We start from the raw sequence: 19,298 nt of genomic DNA on the forward strand, positions 1-19,298 counted from the left end.
CTTTGATTGAACACTTCATTCATGCTGGCAATGCAAATGTAAATGTGGTTAAAGAATAATGAGAACAAAAAACTTCTAACTTCTCACTTATGAAAAGGATCCTGGAATTTGATAAACTAATTATCCTCAGACTTCAAACTTTACGAACTTTGATTGCAAGTATGTGATGCCTTAAAAAGTGAAATGTCCTGTGAGATACAAAAGAAATGAGCTGATACTGTCTATATAACTCCAATAAAGAGCCATGATACCTGAGATCAGATGCTAATTATTATAATGTGATGAGTAATCTTATGCATTTAGGCAATATTACAGGTGTAATAGATGAATATGAAGAAAAATCTTACAGGTCCCTTCATTTTATACTAATTTTCTGTTTTGTATTGTGTTTTGCAGGTATGTAATGGTTAATTTTACAAAACTTTTGCAAAAGAAGTGGTGCAATTTGGTACAAATCATAAGAAAAATAAAAAAAAAGAAAAGAAAAACATAATATCAAGTGTCTATCACCAATTCCAGTAGCAATTTTATGTAGTTTCTTACTAATTTCTAGGGAATTCAATAGCAGATACACAATTAAACATTTCTTTGAATGATTTAAGCAGTGAGTTGGCAGTGTATGGGAAATGCCCTCAGTAAGGAGTTCTTTTTACATTTTCTGTTGTTAAATAATTGTTAAGAGTCTAATTTATTAAGGATTTTTGCAAATTAACAAATATAGAGAGATTCAAATATAATGAGAACGTATGTACTATTTAAAACCAGCTTAACATGTCTTTCTGTGAACCACCCTTTCTTTAAAATGTCCTAAAAGCTAAGTGTTCAATTCCTGCTAATGACTGAATTTCCAGGAAATTGGCATAAAGTTAAAGGAAAATAAACCCTTACCAAAAAAATCCAATATACCAAGCTGTCCAGGAACAATTTCCCCGATGTTACAACATGTATTGAACACTGAATACTGAACATGTGAGGAGTCCCCATTAGTCCAAACTACCCGGAGACAATAAGATGTGCTTGTGTCTCCAGAGTAACACTAATGAGGAGCAGCTCGGCCTCTGACTTTCAATAAGTCTGAAGCAGATACAGGGAGACAAGTCCAATTTATAAAAATGACAGAATGTGAAAGATGATTGTTATTATGGAGCACATGTACTGTACTGAGTGCTTAGGTTACATCATGTGGTTGCAGCAGGTTATCTCCCATCTAAAATCTCAAACCTTAATAATCACAGTGGTTTAGATTTGTTTTGTTTAATAAGTGTGGAATATGTGTCAGTATATTGTTGAACATGCAATGGGTTGTTTCTGTTTTAATCTTATAGTGGTGTGTTTTCATGGCACCACATGTAGCTTTATGTCTGCTGAGGACATTTTCTAAATGAGTTTGAGCACATCACACCTATGACAAAATCATTATTAATCTTTTGTGCCACAAATTGATTGTGTTGTGTCCTTGCCTTTCTTTTCAATTTTCAACTTCAACTTATAGTCTTAGATATTTGTTCAGCAACCTTTTAAGTTGTTTTATCTTTTTCTAAATAGACTAGGTGCTCAAATTCAAAATTACATCGATTGTTTTGAAAGCTTCAAGGCAAAAGAACAAAGCAAAAACTTGAGAAATTATCCACTCATAAAGGAATGTCTAACGTATTAGTGAATGTACTTACATACCCAGTCACTGAAAATGTTCTTATTCATTTGGTGTCGTGTTTTTGTCCAACTCACAAATATAATATCAGTATTCACTTTCCTGAGGGGAACATTTGGCTCTTTGTAGCACACAGAGAGTTCAGAGCCTGCTGCCAGGAGACTGAAGCCAAAGAAAAGAGCTAAAAAGAGATTCAAAACTTTTGCCAAGCTGCAGATTTGTCATAACTTATTGTTAAAATAAAATATGTAGTGGAGCTTTAGATATCTTGTTCATGATTTAGCTTCAAACATGAGCAGAAAATGTTTCCTCTGTCTCGTCAATTACAGGTTTAATTACTTATAATAAATACCTTTATTATAAGTAAAGACCTGTTGCTCTGTTGAATGTTGCATCAGATGTAGAAATAGCTGTGCAAAAATGTAATAAAGTGTGTCTATACTGAGGATTTGTATTCATTTGCACATTTATAAGTGTTATAATGGGTTATTATGCGTATTTGAGGAAACACACATGCACTTTTGGCATTTTTCTTACATAATTTGTACCTGTGAGTGGTTGGATATATATTAATTCTTGTGTATTTTTAACTCTTCCTAACATTGACACATTTGCATTTTAAGGTTAGACATTAATGTGTGTAAATAAATTGTATATGTGTATTTACTTTGCCATTTGAGGAATAATTGAACATTAAAATTCAATTTAACCGAGTTGCATTTCATCGGTTACCTTGAGAGCCTTGTGTAGTTGGGAGGCATCATATAAGACAGGCGGCGTCATCAAGGCCACAATCAGACTCTCAAACAATCCGCCAAGCTCCGATTTCAGTGCGCTGACCAAATCCTGTGAGCAAATGATGATTAATGATGAGAAGAACAACAATAGTAATTGTATTTGTATAGAATTTTACTTTGCATCATTAAAGCTGTCACTGTAAAGAAACCAAACAATGAACTATCAATAGTAATCACGGGAAGACTGATGCCACAACCTTTAAAGTCATGAACCATCATGGATTTCAGCAAAGTAACAATATCATAACAGTGTAGTGACAGGGGGGGAAAGGGTGAGTGTTCTCAGATGATACGTCTGCTATCTGTGCTTTTTTGGCAGGTTGTGTGAAACTAAGTTATTACAAAATAAAAGAGGCAGTCCTCCCAAGAAGAGTCACACAACAACTCGTAATATCGCCAACATGACATGCAGTTACATAAGAGTGACAGATGCCATCTAGTGGTCGTAGAAATTATGATTGGAGCAGTGGCGCAAATGAGATGACGTCTATAAAAGTTGAGGAGGAGGGGTGGAAGGAGGAAGTACCCCAACCATGGACCCAGGAGACCATTTCCTGTTTCCAAATGCAAGTCGAAACAGTTTAAAAAAGAAAAAAAAAATAACTACGACTTTCCCCTAACCTTAACTTTGTGATCATTTTTGTAGCCATGACGATGACGGTTGCCTTACTTCAAGGAATTAGCATCTTTAATCCACATCACATGTTTCTCTAACCCTAACAAAGTGATCATTTTAACCCAAACCATGATCTACTCCCCTAACCTAACCAGACTTTAACCACGCAGCACTGTCACATCATAAAAAATCATTATAACAGTGATGTCTTGCCATCCTTAACAGATTAGACAATGCTCTGATGTGTCTCAAACGATGCATTTGGTTGTTTAATTTGGACGTCTTGATAGAATAAATAATACATATTTTGGTTCCTCAGTTGAAGAAATTAAGGCATAGGTAACATTTCACTATATTTTTGACATTTTCAGATGAATATTCACATATTTGGTCAGGACTGTATAATCTACTGTGCTTGGTCAGTACTCTTCAGTACAAAGACACATTGAATACAAACAATGAGCTCTTAGGCAGCTGAAAACTTATAAAATCCTGTTTCTTGCATTATAATAAGTTCTAATTTAAAATCTACAAAATCAATAAAATCTAATTTACATAAAAAGGTATTGTAGCCAAGGCAGCTGGATGTGTAAAAAGAACTCAAATCCTTGTAGAAATACAACTAATCCTACAACATCACAAACAAAAATGCTCAATTATCCTCAATTATCTTTGGCTTTATTTGTAATTGGGTTAGTACTTTAGAGTAGATTTGACCGTCAGTAGTTTTGCATTACCTAAAGCTAGTTGAGAAGGTGAAACATGTAAACTAAGAGATATCTCAGAGTGCAGACGGACTGAGGAACATCCAGGTAATATTGGAGAGAGTAGAGGACATACAGTGAGTGACATGACCTGTAACCTTCTGTTAGTGTGACTGCTGTAACATCAGACGTACATGAAAACAAACAGAGAAACAGGAGCACGCTCTCCTCACTGTCGCTCTGATGGATGGACGTACTCATGTGAACTTTCAGCCTCCAGCTCTGGTGTTAAAGTACTCATTTACAGTTACATCTAAGAGGGTGTCTCTTTTCGCCATAATACATTTATATTTTATTAGGTGTAATAAAAGCACACTGGAGAAGTGATAAAAGCAAATGGGCTCATTCTGTGGCACATTTTAATAAAATAATATTCAGGAGTGGCTTTGTGATATTCCGATGCATTTTTTTTCTCTCAAACTGCCTCATTTATTTATACTTCAGGCAGCAATTATATCCACAAAAATGCTTTTAAATAACCTCCACAGAAGGCAAATTAACTTTCTGCTTTCACAGGTGGTCATGAAATAACCTGACAGTAAGTGCAAGGGAGCATAAAATGCCGGGGTCTTATAACCAACTGCTCAGCATATGGTCCATGGAGATTGTATTAAATTGGTCTATATTCTTCTGCAATTAAATTTTCCCTTCATGACTGTCGGATGCTGCTGGTGCAAAATGTGAACCTGTTCCCTCTCTTCTTAATAATAGAAGAACTTGTTGTTGTTGTTTTAGATAGTTTTAGATTTTGCTATTAAACCTTTTTATGACAACAAGGTAAACCAACAACATAACAAACAAGAGTGCTGCATTCAAAAATCAGTTGCAGTAGACATATTATCAGCTAAATGTACCTCAGTTATCAAAATAGTACTCGTTATGCAGAAAAATGCCTATGACTGATATTTTATTATATACGACATTATTATATTGTTAATACTTAATGTGCAATGTGTCAAGCTGGAACTGGTTTTAACTATTTTATATATGGTAAGGAAGTTTTGGTTCTCAAATAAGGCTCATGCCCCCTCTAAAGAACCACATCATTTTGTGAGCTTTTCTTTCATTTATATAACCAGAGTGCTCTGAAACCACTGATCTCTAACAGCAAGTTGTATTCTGTAAATTAAAAAATGAAAAGTCACCACATGTAATTATGTAAAAAATGTTTTTTCCCACTAAAACCTATGACTAAAACTGACATGAGTAAATGTGATATTTCTACAATCCAACACTAGGCAGCAATCTGTCAACATGACTGTAACCATATTAGTGCTTTACAGTAGATTTGACAGTTAGTGGTTTTGCATTACCTGAAAAAAGAAATAATGAGAGGTTAGCCAAGAAGGTGAAACAAATAAACAAAGAGTCTTGAGCTAAGTAAACTTCAGCAGATGTCTCTCAGATACTTGTGAGTGCAGTCGGAGTCGGACTGAGGAACATCCAGGTAATGTTGGTGAGAGAGGAGGACACAGTGAGTGACATGACCTGTAACCATCTGTTAGTGTGACTGCCGGTTATCATCAGCTCTCTCTTCCATTCCCAGCAGCTCACCTTACCTTTCCGTATGCCTTTTTGTACGCTGCTTTAATTTGCTGGCGTTGATCGTTGCTGCGTGCCGTCAGAAGCATCAGGATCACATCTTCATCAGTGCCTGGACCAGAAATCAATTAAAGCATTAGATAACATATGGAAACCTACTGTGGGAGATTCAGTATAAACACATGCCATCACATTTTCATCATGAAATGTGGGTATTAAGAGTAAAATATTGGTAGGTATTAAGACATTGCAATACACCCCTAAATGAAGAGTGGACCCATTAAAGCAGGAGATTAAGATCCAAAGAGATTGGAAAAGCAGATAATCTAATAATCAATAACTCCTGAAAGTCACCAGCACCTCAGAGAAAAGGGCTCAGATAGACAAACAAGCAGAAGAGCGGCACGTGATATTTCCTCAGAGGGATTAAAATGTTAAATTAGTCCCAGACGATTTTAGCAAGAAACCCCATGAACTCAGGTTATCACTGTTCTCCTCCCTTTTATATTCTCAAGTGCCTCTTTCTTTCATTTCCAAATGAATATCTTCTAATTGCTTTTATTGTAAGACTGTTAAACTTGACAGAAAGTTAGAGTAGGAGACAAAAGGCAAGGCGAGTTTATTTATAAGAAGCACATTTAAGCAACAAAGCAATTCAAGGTGCGTTACATAAAACATTATAACCGTCACGATGAAGTGGAAAAGAAACAACAGTCATTAAAGTGCTAAGAGACAAGAAACAAGCTCAAATAAAATAGAAATAAATAAATACATATGTGATTTAATAAAAGGCAGCGTAAAAAGAAAAATCTTCAGCTGTGATTTAAAATAATTGAGAGTTACAGCAGACTTGCAATTCTCTGGGAGTTTGTTCAAGATATGTGGAGCATTAAAACTTAACGCTGCCTCCTCTCCGTGTTTAGTTTTGACACTAGGGATAGAAAGCAGACCTGTCCGAGATTACCTGAGAGGTCTGGATGTAGCAGAAGATCAGAAACGTATTTTTGCCTTAAACCAGTCAGTGCTTTATAAACCAAAAGTAGCATTTTAAAATAAAATATTTGACAGACAGACTAGCCAGTGTAAATATCTGAGAATGGGAACAAGGATGCTGATGATCCGTAAATTTATATTCCGCAGAACAAGCACTGGTCTGGATTGTTCCTCCATCTGTGCCTGTATATTCCTGTTATTCATTGATCGTCATCAGGCTTATTGATTTACAATAATGACTACAGAAGGACATTCTGATTACATTCAAATGAAATTATCTGCAAGAGGTGCAAATGAGGTCAAAAGTCAAAGTATTAAAACGTAACCCAAATTAAAACTAGCAGGTTTTAGCCAAGATTAAAATAGCTTGAATGTTATCTTTATTTCTTATCAGGGAATTCATTTTTAAAGGCCTTCAGAGTAAAAATAGCAAGACTTTGCAAAGGAAAAAACACAGGAACACTATACACCCATGAGTCTGTGTTATATATAAAATATAGCAACAGGTAGCAATGAGGAAATATATATAAAAACAGAGAGTTCAGCATGAAGGGATATCAGAACTTCTATAAGGCAAGGTTTTACAGAAAGTTATCACTAGTAGCAGCGTCTTTAAATTTGGAGAAATAATGTTCAACACACAGAAAAACACACATAAAGTGCATTGTTAAATAATATTGTATCATGGTTCTATTATAATATTCCATTGTGTGTCAGTTATTTACTTATTTATTAATTTTGTGTGACAGCCTTGCCAATGCAGCAGCCTCATTAAGATCAACAAGGATGTTTATCAGCAGTTATCTTTCCATGGCTGTTTCGTGGTAACTACTAAATAAAATGATTTGGTCTTAAGAATGTGTCTTTAAACTTTCTTCACTACGCCCATAATAATCACTAATCTTCATCCAAATGTGTTTGTAGGTATTACTGAAGCAAAGTCACTTTTACAGTAAAGGATTATATGTTGGGGACCAAAAATTATGATTTGACTATGAAAGTAATTTTTTATTGCCAATATCAGAATATACCCCTGATAATACTATTATAATACATATATACTATTGTAGCTTAATTTCCCTGTAGTGTCACCATTGTACCAATAAACCATCCAAAAAATAAATTAAAAAAATCACACAATTAAAAACATTTCAGATTTTTTCTGAATCCACACTTCTGCTATCAAATTATAAACCTGACAGTTTGTACAGTTTCTGCATTGGCTCCATCCTGAATAGAAAGTGCTCATTATTGCAGTGTTTTTGCAGTTCACGCACTTCATTTGTTGAAATTAATTAGAGCTGTGACATGTCTGTGAATTTGTCATTATTCCAAACTTGGTGATACTCAGACTTTCTTCTAATGAGTCCAAACACATTGGAAAAGCACTTTTTATTTTAAACAAGTGGCAAAGCTTTCCTGACAGCTGCATCATTAGAGGAAGTGTGATAATAGGCATCCAATTGCATGGTAAAAATAATCTTGATGACACTTTTTCAAGTAAACTCTATTGCCAATACTAACTTCATTGACAATTATAACACATAAACACAACTAACAATTGTGGGTAAATTTGTAAATGAGCTATAACTTGAACATTGTAAAGGGAATATTTGAGTCTTTGAAAATATGTTCACCTTCACACACATATGAAATATTATATTGTAGATTCCAGTAGAATAAAATACTGGATGAAAGCATTTACAGTAAACAGATGTAGAGTCAAGCATTCATTTTAAGGGAACTGACCGATTCCTTTCATGGCTTTATGGAGGAGTTCAGCATCATGTTTGGCATTGAAGTCCACGAAAGGTCTGACACTGCCTCTGTATGGCTGTGGGAAGAGAGCAACACAAATAAAGTCTAAATAAATATCCTTTCTTTGGCTGGTTGAGGAAACAGCTGTAAATAACAATGAAACGTATATAAATAAACACTCTATATAGTTTAAAACGTTATTTGTATATCACCTTCTGTACAAGTTCAAAGTGCTTTACAGATGACTGACAAGTTTATAATAAGCCTGAACAAATGTAGAACAATTTGAGACTAATGTATAAGAAATTAAAAAAGAGATATGAAAGAAATATAATACAATACAAGCTGAGGTTTCTCACTTACCATAACTATCTGTAACCAATAACAAACCTTCAATTAAATTTAACTTAAATTACTCTGTTACATTAGCCTATGTGATAATAAAAATAAAAGGTGAAATAGGTTTCTGTGCCTTTAAGAGTTGCTAAAAAATATAGTCTAAATGCCGTTTATGGTAGTTCACTAGACACTTTTGATACGTGTTACTAAAATAGGAATTAAACAGTCATGCAAGATGGTTTCAGTTGTCTCCATGGTAACCAGATGCTATCCTCCAGCCGTCTCGCTTAGTTACATTAGTGTTATATCATCCTGACTGGAACTAATTAAACAAGGATGGTACACCTTATCTAAAGTTACAGACCAAAATGTTAATAAGGAAGTTCAGTGAAAACTACAGTCTCCATGGTGATGTCAGTATACCCAATCACATTGCTCCGTAAAACATGTCCGCAACATAACACAATTCTCCAAGTGCAAAACATGAAAGTAAAGTGTCAAGAGACCCTTATTTCGGTTGAAAACATGTCAAAAGTGTCAAGCGACTCACCATAAATCAGCCTCAAATGGCATTTAAAGTGCCTCCAACTGAACACAATGTCTCATTTTTAGCCATAGGAACATTTTAAGATATGGAATATTGCTGCAAATGACTTTTGGGTGATGCACTATATAAAACATTGCTACAGGCCATCAAACACCCACATAGGTTTTAACTCAGCGACAAGTACTTTAATTATAATGTAAATCAAGTCTGGCTGCTGCTTTGTTTTAAATCACACAGCTAATTCAAAAAATGCCAGGTCTCAGTTGTGAGAAAAATGTAATTTGTAGAAAAGCAATAAAACACCTGCCTTGGCTCCAGCCTGGTTTCAAATTCTGCGCAGGTGGGAGAAGAGAAAGAATATTGTCTCGCCCTTGTCTCAGACAAGGTTTATGTTTATGGTTTCTGTTGTTGGTACATCTGTTTTCACACAGACCGGCTGGCAATGATATATTCAAGAGAACAAGCTCTTCCTGCAATATGAGGACTTTTTCCTCATATTGTCATACATCATTAATACATCACTGTCACAGACTTGATACTGCTGGCATATATTGTGAAGCTGCATATCAATGTGACACCACAGTATCTCTCCAGGAACTAAAATAACTTTTCTTCCTAAAAATTTTAAACTTTAGGTTGTGAATCAGAATATATTTTTTATTCAAGTTTGTCTATTCTACTTTATATTCTATTATTAATACTTTAATTCACGCCATATTGATTGTTGAAATACTTTGATCACAACTACTGGATGGATTGATATGAATTTGGTCACAGACATTCAAGGTATCCAGAGGATGAATCCACATAACTTTGATGATAACCTGACTTTTCATCCTCCACCACTAGCAGCTCATAGATAATGTGAACAACACACCGACTAGAGAAAAAGCTGACACTTGGTTCACATGTCTAAACAAACATTTTGTACGTATAGATATTCAATTACCCAGAAGATGAATATTGACTTTGGTGATCCTCTGGCGATTTGTCACACCAAATGCCTTCAAAATGTATGACATTTGTATCAGCCTCAACTGTCCTGTGTTAGCAAATGTTAGCAAACACACTAAATGAGCTAAATATTAGCATGTTGAAATTGTGATTGTGAAAAGATTAGCATGATATTAGCATGCAGCTCAAAGCAGAACCACTAGAGTGGAGTATTTTTGACAATTGGACATTAAGAAAATAGGAACTCCTCTCTCAAAAATTAATTTAAGTGCGAAAATATACTAAAAATATATCTAATAAGGCAGATGGAACAGAGTGAATGCATGTTTTTAGTTATCAAAGTCAACACTAATCTCACAAACTTATTAACCTTTCAAAAAGCGCAGCAGCAGCAGTGACAGTGTGCTTCCATGTCAGCCATCAGGGAACATTGTCTCCCTAACTGGCCTTTGATGAAATTGAAACCCCATGGGGAACAATAGACACTCATACGTGCAGTTTCCATACACGTGGTAATACAATATGGGACAAATGAGACCACCGTCATCACGGGTTCTTGCCATGGCTTTACGCCTGAAATCAACTTATTCTCATCAGATAGTCTGATGTCTTTCAACAAGCTTGGAGAGGATAAAATCAAATCATGGATATCAAATGAAGCTGCTCGTTCTTTGCCAATGTTTTACTAATGAGTGCGTCTCCACTGCTGGGACCTGGGAGTGCAAATTTCCGTCTTTTCATGTGAAAGCATGTTTTTGAATGACAATAAACGAAACATGAACCTTGAAATGGCTTTATGTGAATTAAAGAGCATCAAGAAGTCGAAGTATCTGCACACCTCAGGCCTTTGCAGTAAATGTTAGCAAAAGATGGACACAATTGAGGATTTCATGAAATGAGACTTCAATAAAATGTATGTTTAAGGTTGCATGACAACCTGAGGCAGGTGTTGACAGTTATTTGTGATATGTATTGTTTAGGAGTGATCATGCAGGCTTGAAGAGGCGCTGACCTTTCAAGAGTCAAGACACACTTCATCACACAAACATTAAAGGAGGATGCATTTGGTTCACAATTTATTTTCAATTCTGTCTTAACAGTAGCCTGGTGCCCAAATGTTGTTCATATTGACCATTAGAAATCCCTACTGCACTTAAAATGTAAGTGATGAGGGCCAAAACCCACAGTCCTCCCTCTGTGCAAAGATGTAATTAAACATTTATCTGAAGCTAATAAGAAGCTTCAGCCATCAAAGTGAGTCAAATCAAGTAGATATCTTTCAACAAGGTTGAAAGAGGTGAGGTTAAACCCGTGGGAAGACACTCTGGGGGTAAACTGAAAGAGGCTTATTTCGGTTAATCAAGACGTGCTGGTAGTGAGTGTCTGTTGGGAAAAGGGAGGCTCTATTATGCTTATGCTTATTCACTTGATATTAATTCAGACTGCTGAAGCCTCATATAAGCTTCAGGGTTTAGGTTAGGGTTAAATCTTTAAAAGCATTTTTGTACAAAATGAAAGTGTGGGCCCTTTCACTTAGACTACGTTCACACGTGCCCGGCTATTTTCATAAACGGACATTTCATCCTCTTCATTTACAAAAAAAACTGCGTGCACACCAGTCCGTTTTCAGAAAAGTTTGCGTTTACACTAACTCGTGTATATATATCATAGACTGTATGATTGTATTTATGCCATCAAGAGCAGCTCGAGCCCACGTTAGCCAATCAGAATCCCGCATAGCAACAACAACAACAACAACAACAACAACAACAACGTCACTTCACCTAGTACAACACTTGTATTTGCAAATGCAAACAAATACAAAGGGATTGTTATTCTGCATGCATCCATGATCACCATAGATTGTAAACAATGTCACATTTAACCCAGGAGCAGTTTCCGGCTCCTCAAATCTCCGTTTTTCTCTGTTTACATGCAAACGTGCAAAATGAGTTTTCAAAAATCTTCACTCTGGCCGGAGTTTTTAAAAAGCATCGTTTTCAGGGGCGAATTCTCCGTTTGTGTCTAAATGGAGGATGCAAACGATGGTTAATGTCTCGGTTTTCAAAAATAACCAAGCCTGCGTATAAACGGGGCCTTATACTGAAGGCATAGTTGAAGGGGATGTTTTTCTAGCCAGTATGAACAGGAGGAATGATTACAGCAAGTAAAGCCTCTTTCAGAGTTAGTATGACTTGGACAATTGTGAATTTCAGCTTCCAGAAGTGGTTTCTCAAAGATTTGCCATTAACCATCTTTTAGGATATTTAATTTATTGTAAAGTAAAACAAATCAAACTAACACTTACCATCTTTTTTGCTGATAGAAGGGACAACTGCTCTAAACTGAAAAAAAATAGGACGAACAGATTAAACAAAAGACAGGAAGACATGTTTAGATGACCGGTTGAAGACATGTTGTAGTCTAAAAAAAAAGTCAATTAAATGTACTCACCAGGTGTGTTAGCTCCTAATTGAAACCAGTTTCTCGTTATACCAGCAGGTGTGTCTGTCTTCTTTCTCCTCACAGGTGACCCGTGTGGCTCCAGAAGAGGATCTTTACTTTCTGTCATTTAAAAGTGGCTCCTCTGGACGGTGCAGTGTCACAGGGGAAAGCTGACAAGAGGCACTTCCTCATCCGCATGCAGTGTTATCTTTCACTTGCTGTCAGTCAAGCAGGAGCTCATGACCTCGTGCATTCAGCTGGCTTTAACTGACCTTCAAAAATAGCGACAAAGGTTGAAGGTTTATCCACATTAAGCGTCTCCAGGGTCCGGATGGTCGTCTATTTTCAAGAAGTTATCATTTTAAGCAGTGTTTTTCTTATAGTAAATAATTTTAATGAGAAAATTATTTCCACACAGGTTAACAATCAATCTGTAATGTTTTAGATTAGATTCAACAAAAACTCTCTCATCACTCACACAGCATGACCTTTTATGTTTTTGTAAACATTCAACATTCAATTTGTTTTTGAAATAAACATACTTTTGCTGAAATGCTGTATTTAATATGCGAAAACAAATAAATGTATATGTATGTGGGCTTCATCAAAAAATTCACTGTTGTAGCTGCTGGAGATGGAGCTACTTTGGATAATTTAATCCAGTGGTTCAGGGAGCCCAAAAAAGGGTCACAAAGTGAAGGGATGTGTGAGATGATTAATGGGGGAGGAAAGAAGAAGAAAACTAAGCTCTTATACAGTTGGATTCATATTTCAGACTTTGATTTGTTGTTTTCAGTTTTATCCTTTTGAGCCTTGAATGATTATTTATCTGAAACCATGGGAGAGGTTTAGGCCTAGAGGGGAAATGATTGAAGGAACCACAACAACACACTGATTTTACATAATTCAATGTTAAATCAGTTCAGCTGTACGGCTCAGAAACCTGGTATGTGGTTGAAAAAGATCAATGCACAATGGATGCCTCTGAAAGATATATTGCATCTTTTGGCCAGAACAGATCTCCAATGAAGACTAAAGTGTCACAATGTGGTGCTCAACACTGAACCAGCTGCAGTGGCTCAGACATGTCCCCAGAATGGACCAGAACCGCATCCCTACAGTAGTTGTTAGATGGACTCCAGCTGGAAAGAGGAAACAAGGGAGGCCAAAAAAAACCTGGCGGAGAACTGTGACCTTGGAACCGAAAACGGCTAATCTGAGTTGGGGCAATACACAACATGCTGCACAGGATAGGACAAGATGAAAGCAGATACTTACAGCCTTATGTTCCACAGGGAGCAAAGAGGATTAACTAAGTCTAAAGCCAAAACATGTGGGAACCACTGGTTTAATCTTTAATGATGTAGTGTAATTAATCAGACCATCATATTATATTGAATGTAAATTTTTTATCTGAAAAGTAACGAGTACGTCAAGCTGTTACGTAAATGAAGTGGAGTAAAAAAATACACTTATTTATCTCTGAATTGTAGTAGAGTAGAGGTATTAGTATAACATTTAAATACTGACATATAGTACAAGTTCTTCACAATTGTATAAAATATGAGTAAATGTACTTAGTGACTGTCCATCACTGATCCTTTAATGACATTTTTGTAAGCCAATGTCTGATGAAATTAGTCCATAATTAATTCAGTGTTGGGTCGGTCATTTTTTTACATGACAAATTGTTTTAAAATTAGACTTCATTAAACATGGTAGTTGTTTTTAATTAGGTAATGCTTCTCCTTTGCTCTCTATATGGTTCACTTTGAGATTCATGCGCCGCATGTCTAAGGAAACCATGTTTTCAAGCGTGTTTAATCTGATGTAAATATGTGTTATGGTGAACAGGAGACAGACAGGAGATGTTTGATGCCTGATAGGAGTGAAGGAATCGACAGAGCGAAGCGCAAAGGTGCAGCTCCCATATCATCATTACTGTCCTTCTCAGCAAACCTTAATTAAAGTGAGCACTTGTGAGAAGATGAGAGTGTGAATACCATCTTGTGGGTTATCCAGTTACAGATGCTTGTCAGTTCATCTCACAGCCTCACAGACAATTTCCTTTCATCACAAATAAACAAGCACACTCACAGCTAATAACAAACTCATCAGATTAAGTGATTTTTTTAATCAGTCTTTTTGTTGAACAAGCTGAGCAGATTGTGTACTGCCTTGGATACTCAAAATGTGTCTACAAGATTAAGATGTTTATTCTGCTTCTCATTTGAAGTATTCAAATAATAGGTGTAATTTGTGCAAAGTATTTGGTAATAAACCAAAATACTGGACAAAGATGGTTAAAATAAAATGATTACCAATGTTATTGCATTCCTGAAGAGGACATGAATGTGTATCAAATATCTTGACAATCCATCCAGTAGATTTCACTAACAGCTAAAAATGTCAACCCCATGGTGACACTAAACAAAAAGTCATTTATTTATCTTCTGTAAACCACAACTCTATGTACAAAATCTTGACCAAAGACCAATCTTCAAGCTAGCAGGCTGAAAATTAATAAACAGTAAAAACAATAAGGCTTTGATTTAATCTATTTTTGATTACATCTAAGACAGAAAGTGTTGATTCAACATTCATGAATGCAATGTTTAATGATGAATGGAGTAACACACACCATAAGAGACATTAACAGTATGTACCGAGTGGCAGCTACGATGGCTTGAGGCTGAAGCTAACGCTAAAGTACGTTAAAATGCGATGTCATTGTCACTTGCTGGATGATCGCTCCAACTGACTCCCATTCAAAATGCATCAATCTCTCTCTAGAAGTACTAAACCAGTAGTTTCAAAGTCAATCAATCGCTAAATTTAAGCCCTATTCTCTGGTAATAAGATTTGAAGACTTATTGCTTTGATGTCTAATCTGTGGATGTTGATTAACAGCTGTGATTGACAATTCGCTCACCTGCTGGTCTCCCCAGGTCCAGGACTCACACTGAGTTGGACCTTCAGAGCTGCTTTTTAACAATACAATAATTTTGCTGCAATGTTTGTCTTTCTGGAGTTGCACTAACAAGACCCACAGGACGCTGTCACACAAAATTTCACTACTAAATTTAATGTGACTTGATTAGAATATCTGCCCTGTTAGCACAAATGGAAAAGATGGCACTGCTGTAACTCTGGGCTACGTCCATCTTTTATTTACAGTCTGTGGTTTGTACACTGAGTACTTTTGCCATCCTTACAATTCCACCACAGTTTGGCAAATCCCATCTGCTGAGAAAGGTCATGATGAGAAGACGGGGGTTTAACGATGTGTGCTTCTGGTCTGTCTTATTTTGGTCTGTGCTGTACCTCTGAGCTTTGGTAATTTATTGTGGTACTGCAGTGCGGAGTACATGACAAATTTCCTCATGGGGACCATCAAGTACATCTTGATTGAGTGATGTGAAAGAAAGCTCAAGAAAAGCCACCAAACAGACCATGTAGTGAGACTGTTTTATCATCGTTGCCAAGGTCAAGAATAAACTTTGAACCTCTGTTTGGTTTCGATATGAAAAAAGCAGAACTATGATTAAGATTAAAGTTTCATAAGACAAGCCGGTGAGCCTGCAAAACTGCTTACTATTGCTTTCACTTCCCTCTATCATCCCCGAGTTGTCAGTTTTAAAACTAAATCACTGGGAGATTTTAATTCATGAGCCATGCACCATGGGACAGCCTGGTATATATAGCTGTGGACAGCTCAATTTGTCAGGAGCTGACTGACAAACAATAAGCTCTATCATCAATCAAAGGTCTCCCCCGCCACCACTGATCACCTCCGTTTGCCATCCTGTTCCGTGTAGACGGCAGGTTTTATTGAATGCAGATGGCTCCCTTTCAACAAATATTAACTGACCTCATGGACCTTTTGAGAGCACGAAAATCACATCAATATCTGAGATTGACTGAGAATATTTGACATTTTCAGTTAATTTTTTTGACATAAAGAACCAAGTATACAGCTTGAAAATTAAGACCAGGGTGTTTTCTAACTGATGTAACGACAAGGAACAATAGTGTAGTCCTATTGTGGCCATTTTGATTGAATGTCACATTCAGGTAGAAAACTCTACCTGCATTGCATTGTGTACTGTCACATAGCACTATTTCAAAACGGAGGCGATGACAAAATTAGGCAGCAACATCAGCAACAACAATGCCTACTCAGATTTAGTGAAGTAGTTATCTATAGCCTTATTTCCCGTTAGCTACTTTAGACAAGGTTAGAGTTAGGATCAAGTATAAAAGCTTAGCACTTGATGCTACGGTCAATTGGATTAGTTTTACCATACCATATTTGTTAAACATGGTTATTTGCTGTCTTACTTAGAGTTAAGATGATTGATACCCCTGTCATATCTGTGATTTATACCTGTATGGAGCTTGGATGTATGAAGAAAATTGGATACAATGCTGCTGCTCAGCCTTGCCCACAGGTTTTCCTAGTGGCCACTCATGGTATTGCAAGAAAATCCTCAGCAGCCTAAAAAGTATTTCCCCCCCTAGAACATGTTATATTCCTTCCATACAAAACCTGACTGTAAAAAAGACAAGTAGTAGACCTAGTTGTTTAGTTTTTAAGCTTCTTATACCACCAAGCACCAACTATTTGACAGACCGAGCAGTATCAATCTTTTCATCTAACTCTAGTCAAGAAAGTAAGTAAGCATTTCCCAAAATATTTAACTATATTCCTTTGATGTTATATTTCCATATAAATGTGAGAATAATCTGATACCAACATACACGCAATAAACCTGGCTGCCCAGTCAGTTTGATACAGTGATTCATTCTTGAGCTCAACTTCATTTATCTGTGGTAAATCGCAGATATGACAAATATTTGTTCCATTCGTGTGCCCTATCTTAATTTGAACACAGAGACTTGACACTGAAATCTACATATTTCACGCAAAAGGACTGTGTTGATTTTACTGTGTCATCCTTACCTGCAAACTGAAGGATAATTAGCAGCATTTTTCAGCTATGTATAGGGTAAAAGTACAGTTTCATATAGAGACACAATTATCTTGTCAAGATGACATGAATAATTACGTAAAATTAACATGTCACAAGGGGGAAAAATCAACACAATCCAATAACACGTTGTGAAATGACAAAAAAAGTAATATGACAATGTTTTCATCATGAAATGGTAAATTAGTTCCCTCATGTTAGTCCTTTTTAAGTGGTTACAGCTACCATAATAGCTGTAAAGCAATGATTTTTCCCCTGCTCAGGGGCATAGTTTACCTTGATTTATCTTTTATTATCTCCAAGTAGGCGTTTTGATCTCCTCGCTAACAGTCTCACTCTCAAAAATGCAACCGAGGCTCACAATAATGAGTCTGACTGAGCATTTTGTGTCATTCTCATTCTTCATCCTCATATCTCTCGCCACATCTCGTACAGCCTGTCACTCATTTCATGTTTGGGTTCATTTATACTAAGGTGTTTTTTTTGTTATTTTTATTAGACCTGCACCTGTGTCGTATTGAGAGATATTATGGCCCTGTCTTTATCTGGAGAAGATGATAGACGCCACCAGTGCCAGAAGAAAGCTTTCAGCTCGACAACAGCTCTCATTAATCTAAAGGTTTGTTGCTGAAGGGAACAGACAAGCGAGCTGTTAGATTTGAAATAACCTGCTTGCAGACCTGTTGTGGAGAATTCAAAAAGAAAGTATTGATTTGAAACAGGGGAGAGGCAGTGAAAATTTCAGGCAAAAGCACTAAGAATTCACTAGAGAAAATGTTAAAGGGAATACTTTGACATTTTGAGAAATACATGTATTCACTGTCTTTCCAAGAACTTGATGAGAGGAGTGATAGCACAAGGTGTTTATGAAGCTAGAGCAACCAACTGGTTAGCTTAGCTTAGCACAAGGCTAGCTGTTTCCCTCTGATTCCACTCTTTATGCTAGGCTAAATTTGCTCCAGCTTCATATCAAAGTGCAGATGCAGTGTAAGAGTGGCAGTGATCTCATGGACTCTTAGCAGGAAAAACAAACAGTATGCACATTTCCCAGGTGTCAAACTGTTCTTTTAACGGCAGCTACAAAAACAACAAAACATAAATGCCTACAAATGAATCGATCAAGTAAATTATAGAAAAGGGAGGAAAAATGTCTTGTACACCTATTTTCAGTGTTTTAATTTAACCTAACTAATGGTTTTTCCCCCAGTGTTTACGCCCTCGACTAATGTTAACAATACTAAGGCATCACAAGCACTCTGTTTGAACTAAGGGCATTTGTGTTATTGCCTTTCTGCAACGATGTGTAATTAACACACTCCCCTCAGGCCTAAGAGGCTATTGATTCCTCTTGGATTATTCAATCAAACACAGCCTGGCCACCTCTGACTAATGATTTAAGAAAGAAATACACAAAGTCAAACTGAGTAATATTCTCTTAAAGGTTCAAAAAATGCCTTTCCCATGCATGGTAACCACTTGTAAATACCTGAGAAATATCAAACAGTGTGAAGCTGGTGAACTCTTGAGCACTTGATATTAGCAGCTTGCCTCAAGGGTCTCATTTACTTTGTCCCCTGACATGGACACATGAGTTGGGGGAAGCAGCACTCCTTGTATATTTTTCATCAGCGGCATATTCTCGATATCCCTCCTGCTTAGTTCACCAATGAGATGAGAGAGGTGCAAATTGCTCTCCTGAATGCACTGCTTTAATCAGAGTGAATCAAGATGCAGATTTAATTTTGGCTTGTGCTTTTACTCAGCAATTAAGAGCTTGGCTGTGTAAATTCATCAGAGAGATGAAAAGAAATTGATGTTGCATAAGAAAAAAACCCGTCTTTTGATTAATAAGAACATTGATGACTCCCTCTTTCATGCTTGTCTGAGAAATATGCAGTAGC

General features: G+C 36.4%; 1 protein-coding gene across 1 annotated transcript in view; it reads right to left on the bottom strand.

Annotated features, from left to right (window-relative positions):
• The window catches only part of anxa5a (annexin A5a), a 28,231-nt gene extending 9,199 nt beyond the window's left edge, over positions 1-19,032 (bottom strand). Inside the window, exons 1-5 of the mRNA XM_053323688.1 lie at positions 18,946-19,032; positions 17,905-18,024; positions 8,113-8,197; positions 5,388-5,482; positions 2,384-2,497 (exon numbers count right to left, since the gene is read on the bottom strand). Of these exons, the coding sequence (XP_053179663.1) occupies positions 2,384-2,497; positions 5,388-5,482; positions 8,113-8,197; positions 17,905-18,024; positions 18,946-19,032 (501 nt within the window). The remainder of the gene's footprint in view (positions 1-2,383; positions 2,498-5,387; positions 5,483-8,112; positions 8,198-17,904; positions 18,025-18,945) is intronic.
• Between the last annotated feature and the right edge of the window lie 266 nt (positions 19,033-19,298).

This window comes from Scomber japonicus, chromosome 8, assembly GCF_027409825.1.
Source record: "Scomber japonicus isolate fScoJap1 chromosome 8, fScoJap1.pri, whole genome shotgun sequence".
Taxonomy (NCBI): domain Eukaryota; kingdom Metazoa; phylum Chordata; class Actinopteri; order Scombriformes; family Scombridae; genus Scomber; species Scomber japonicus.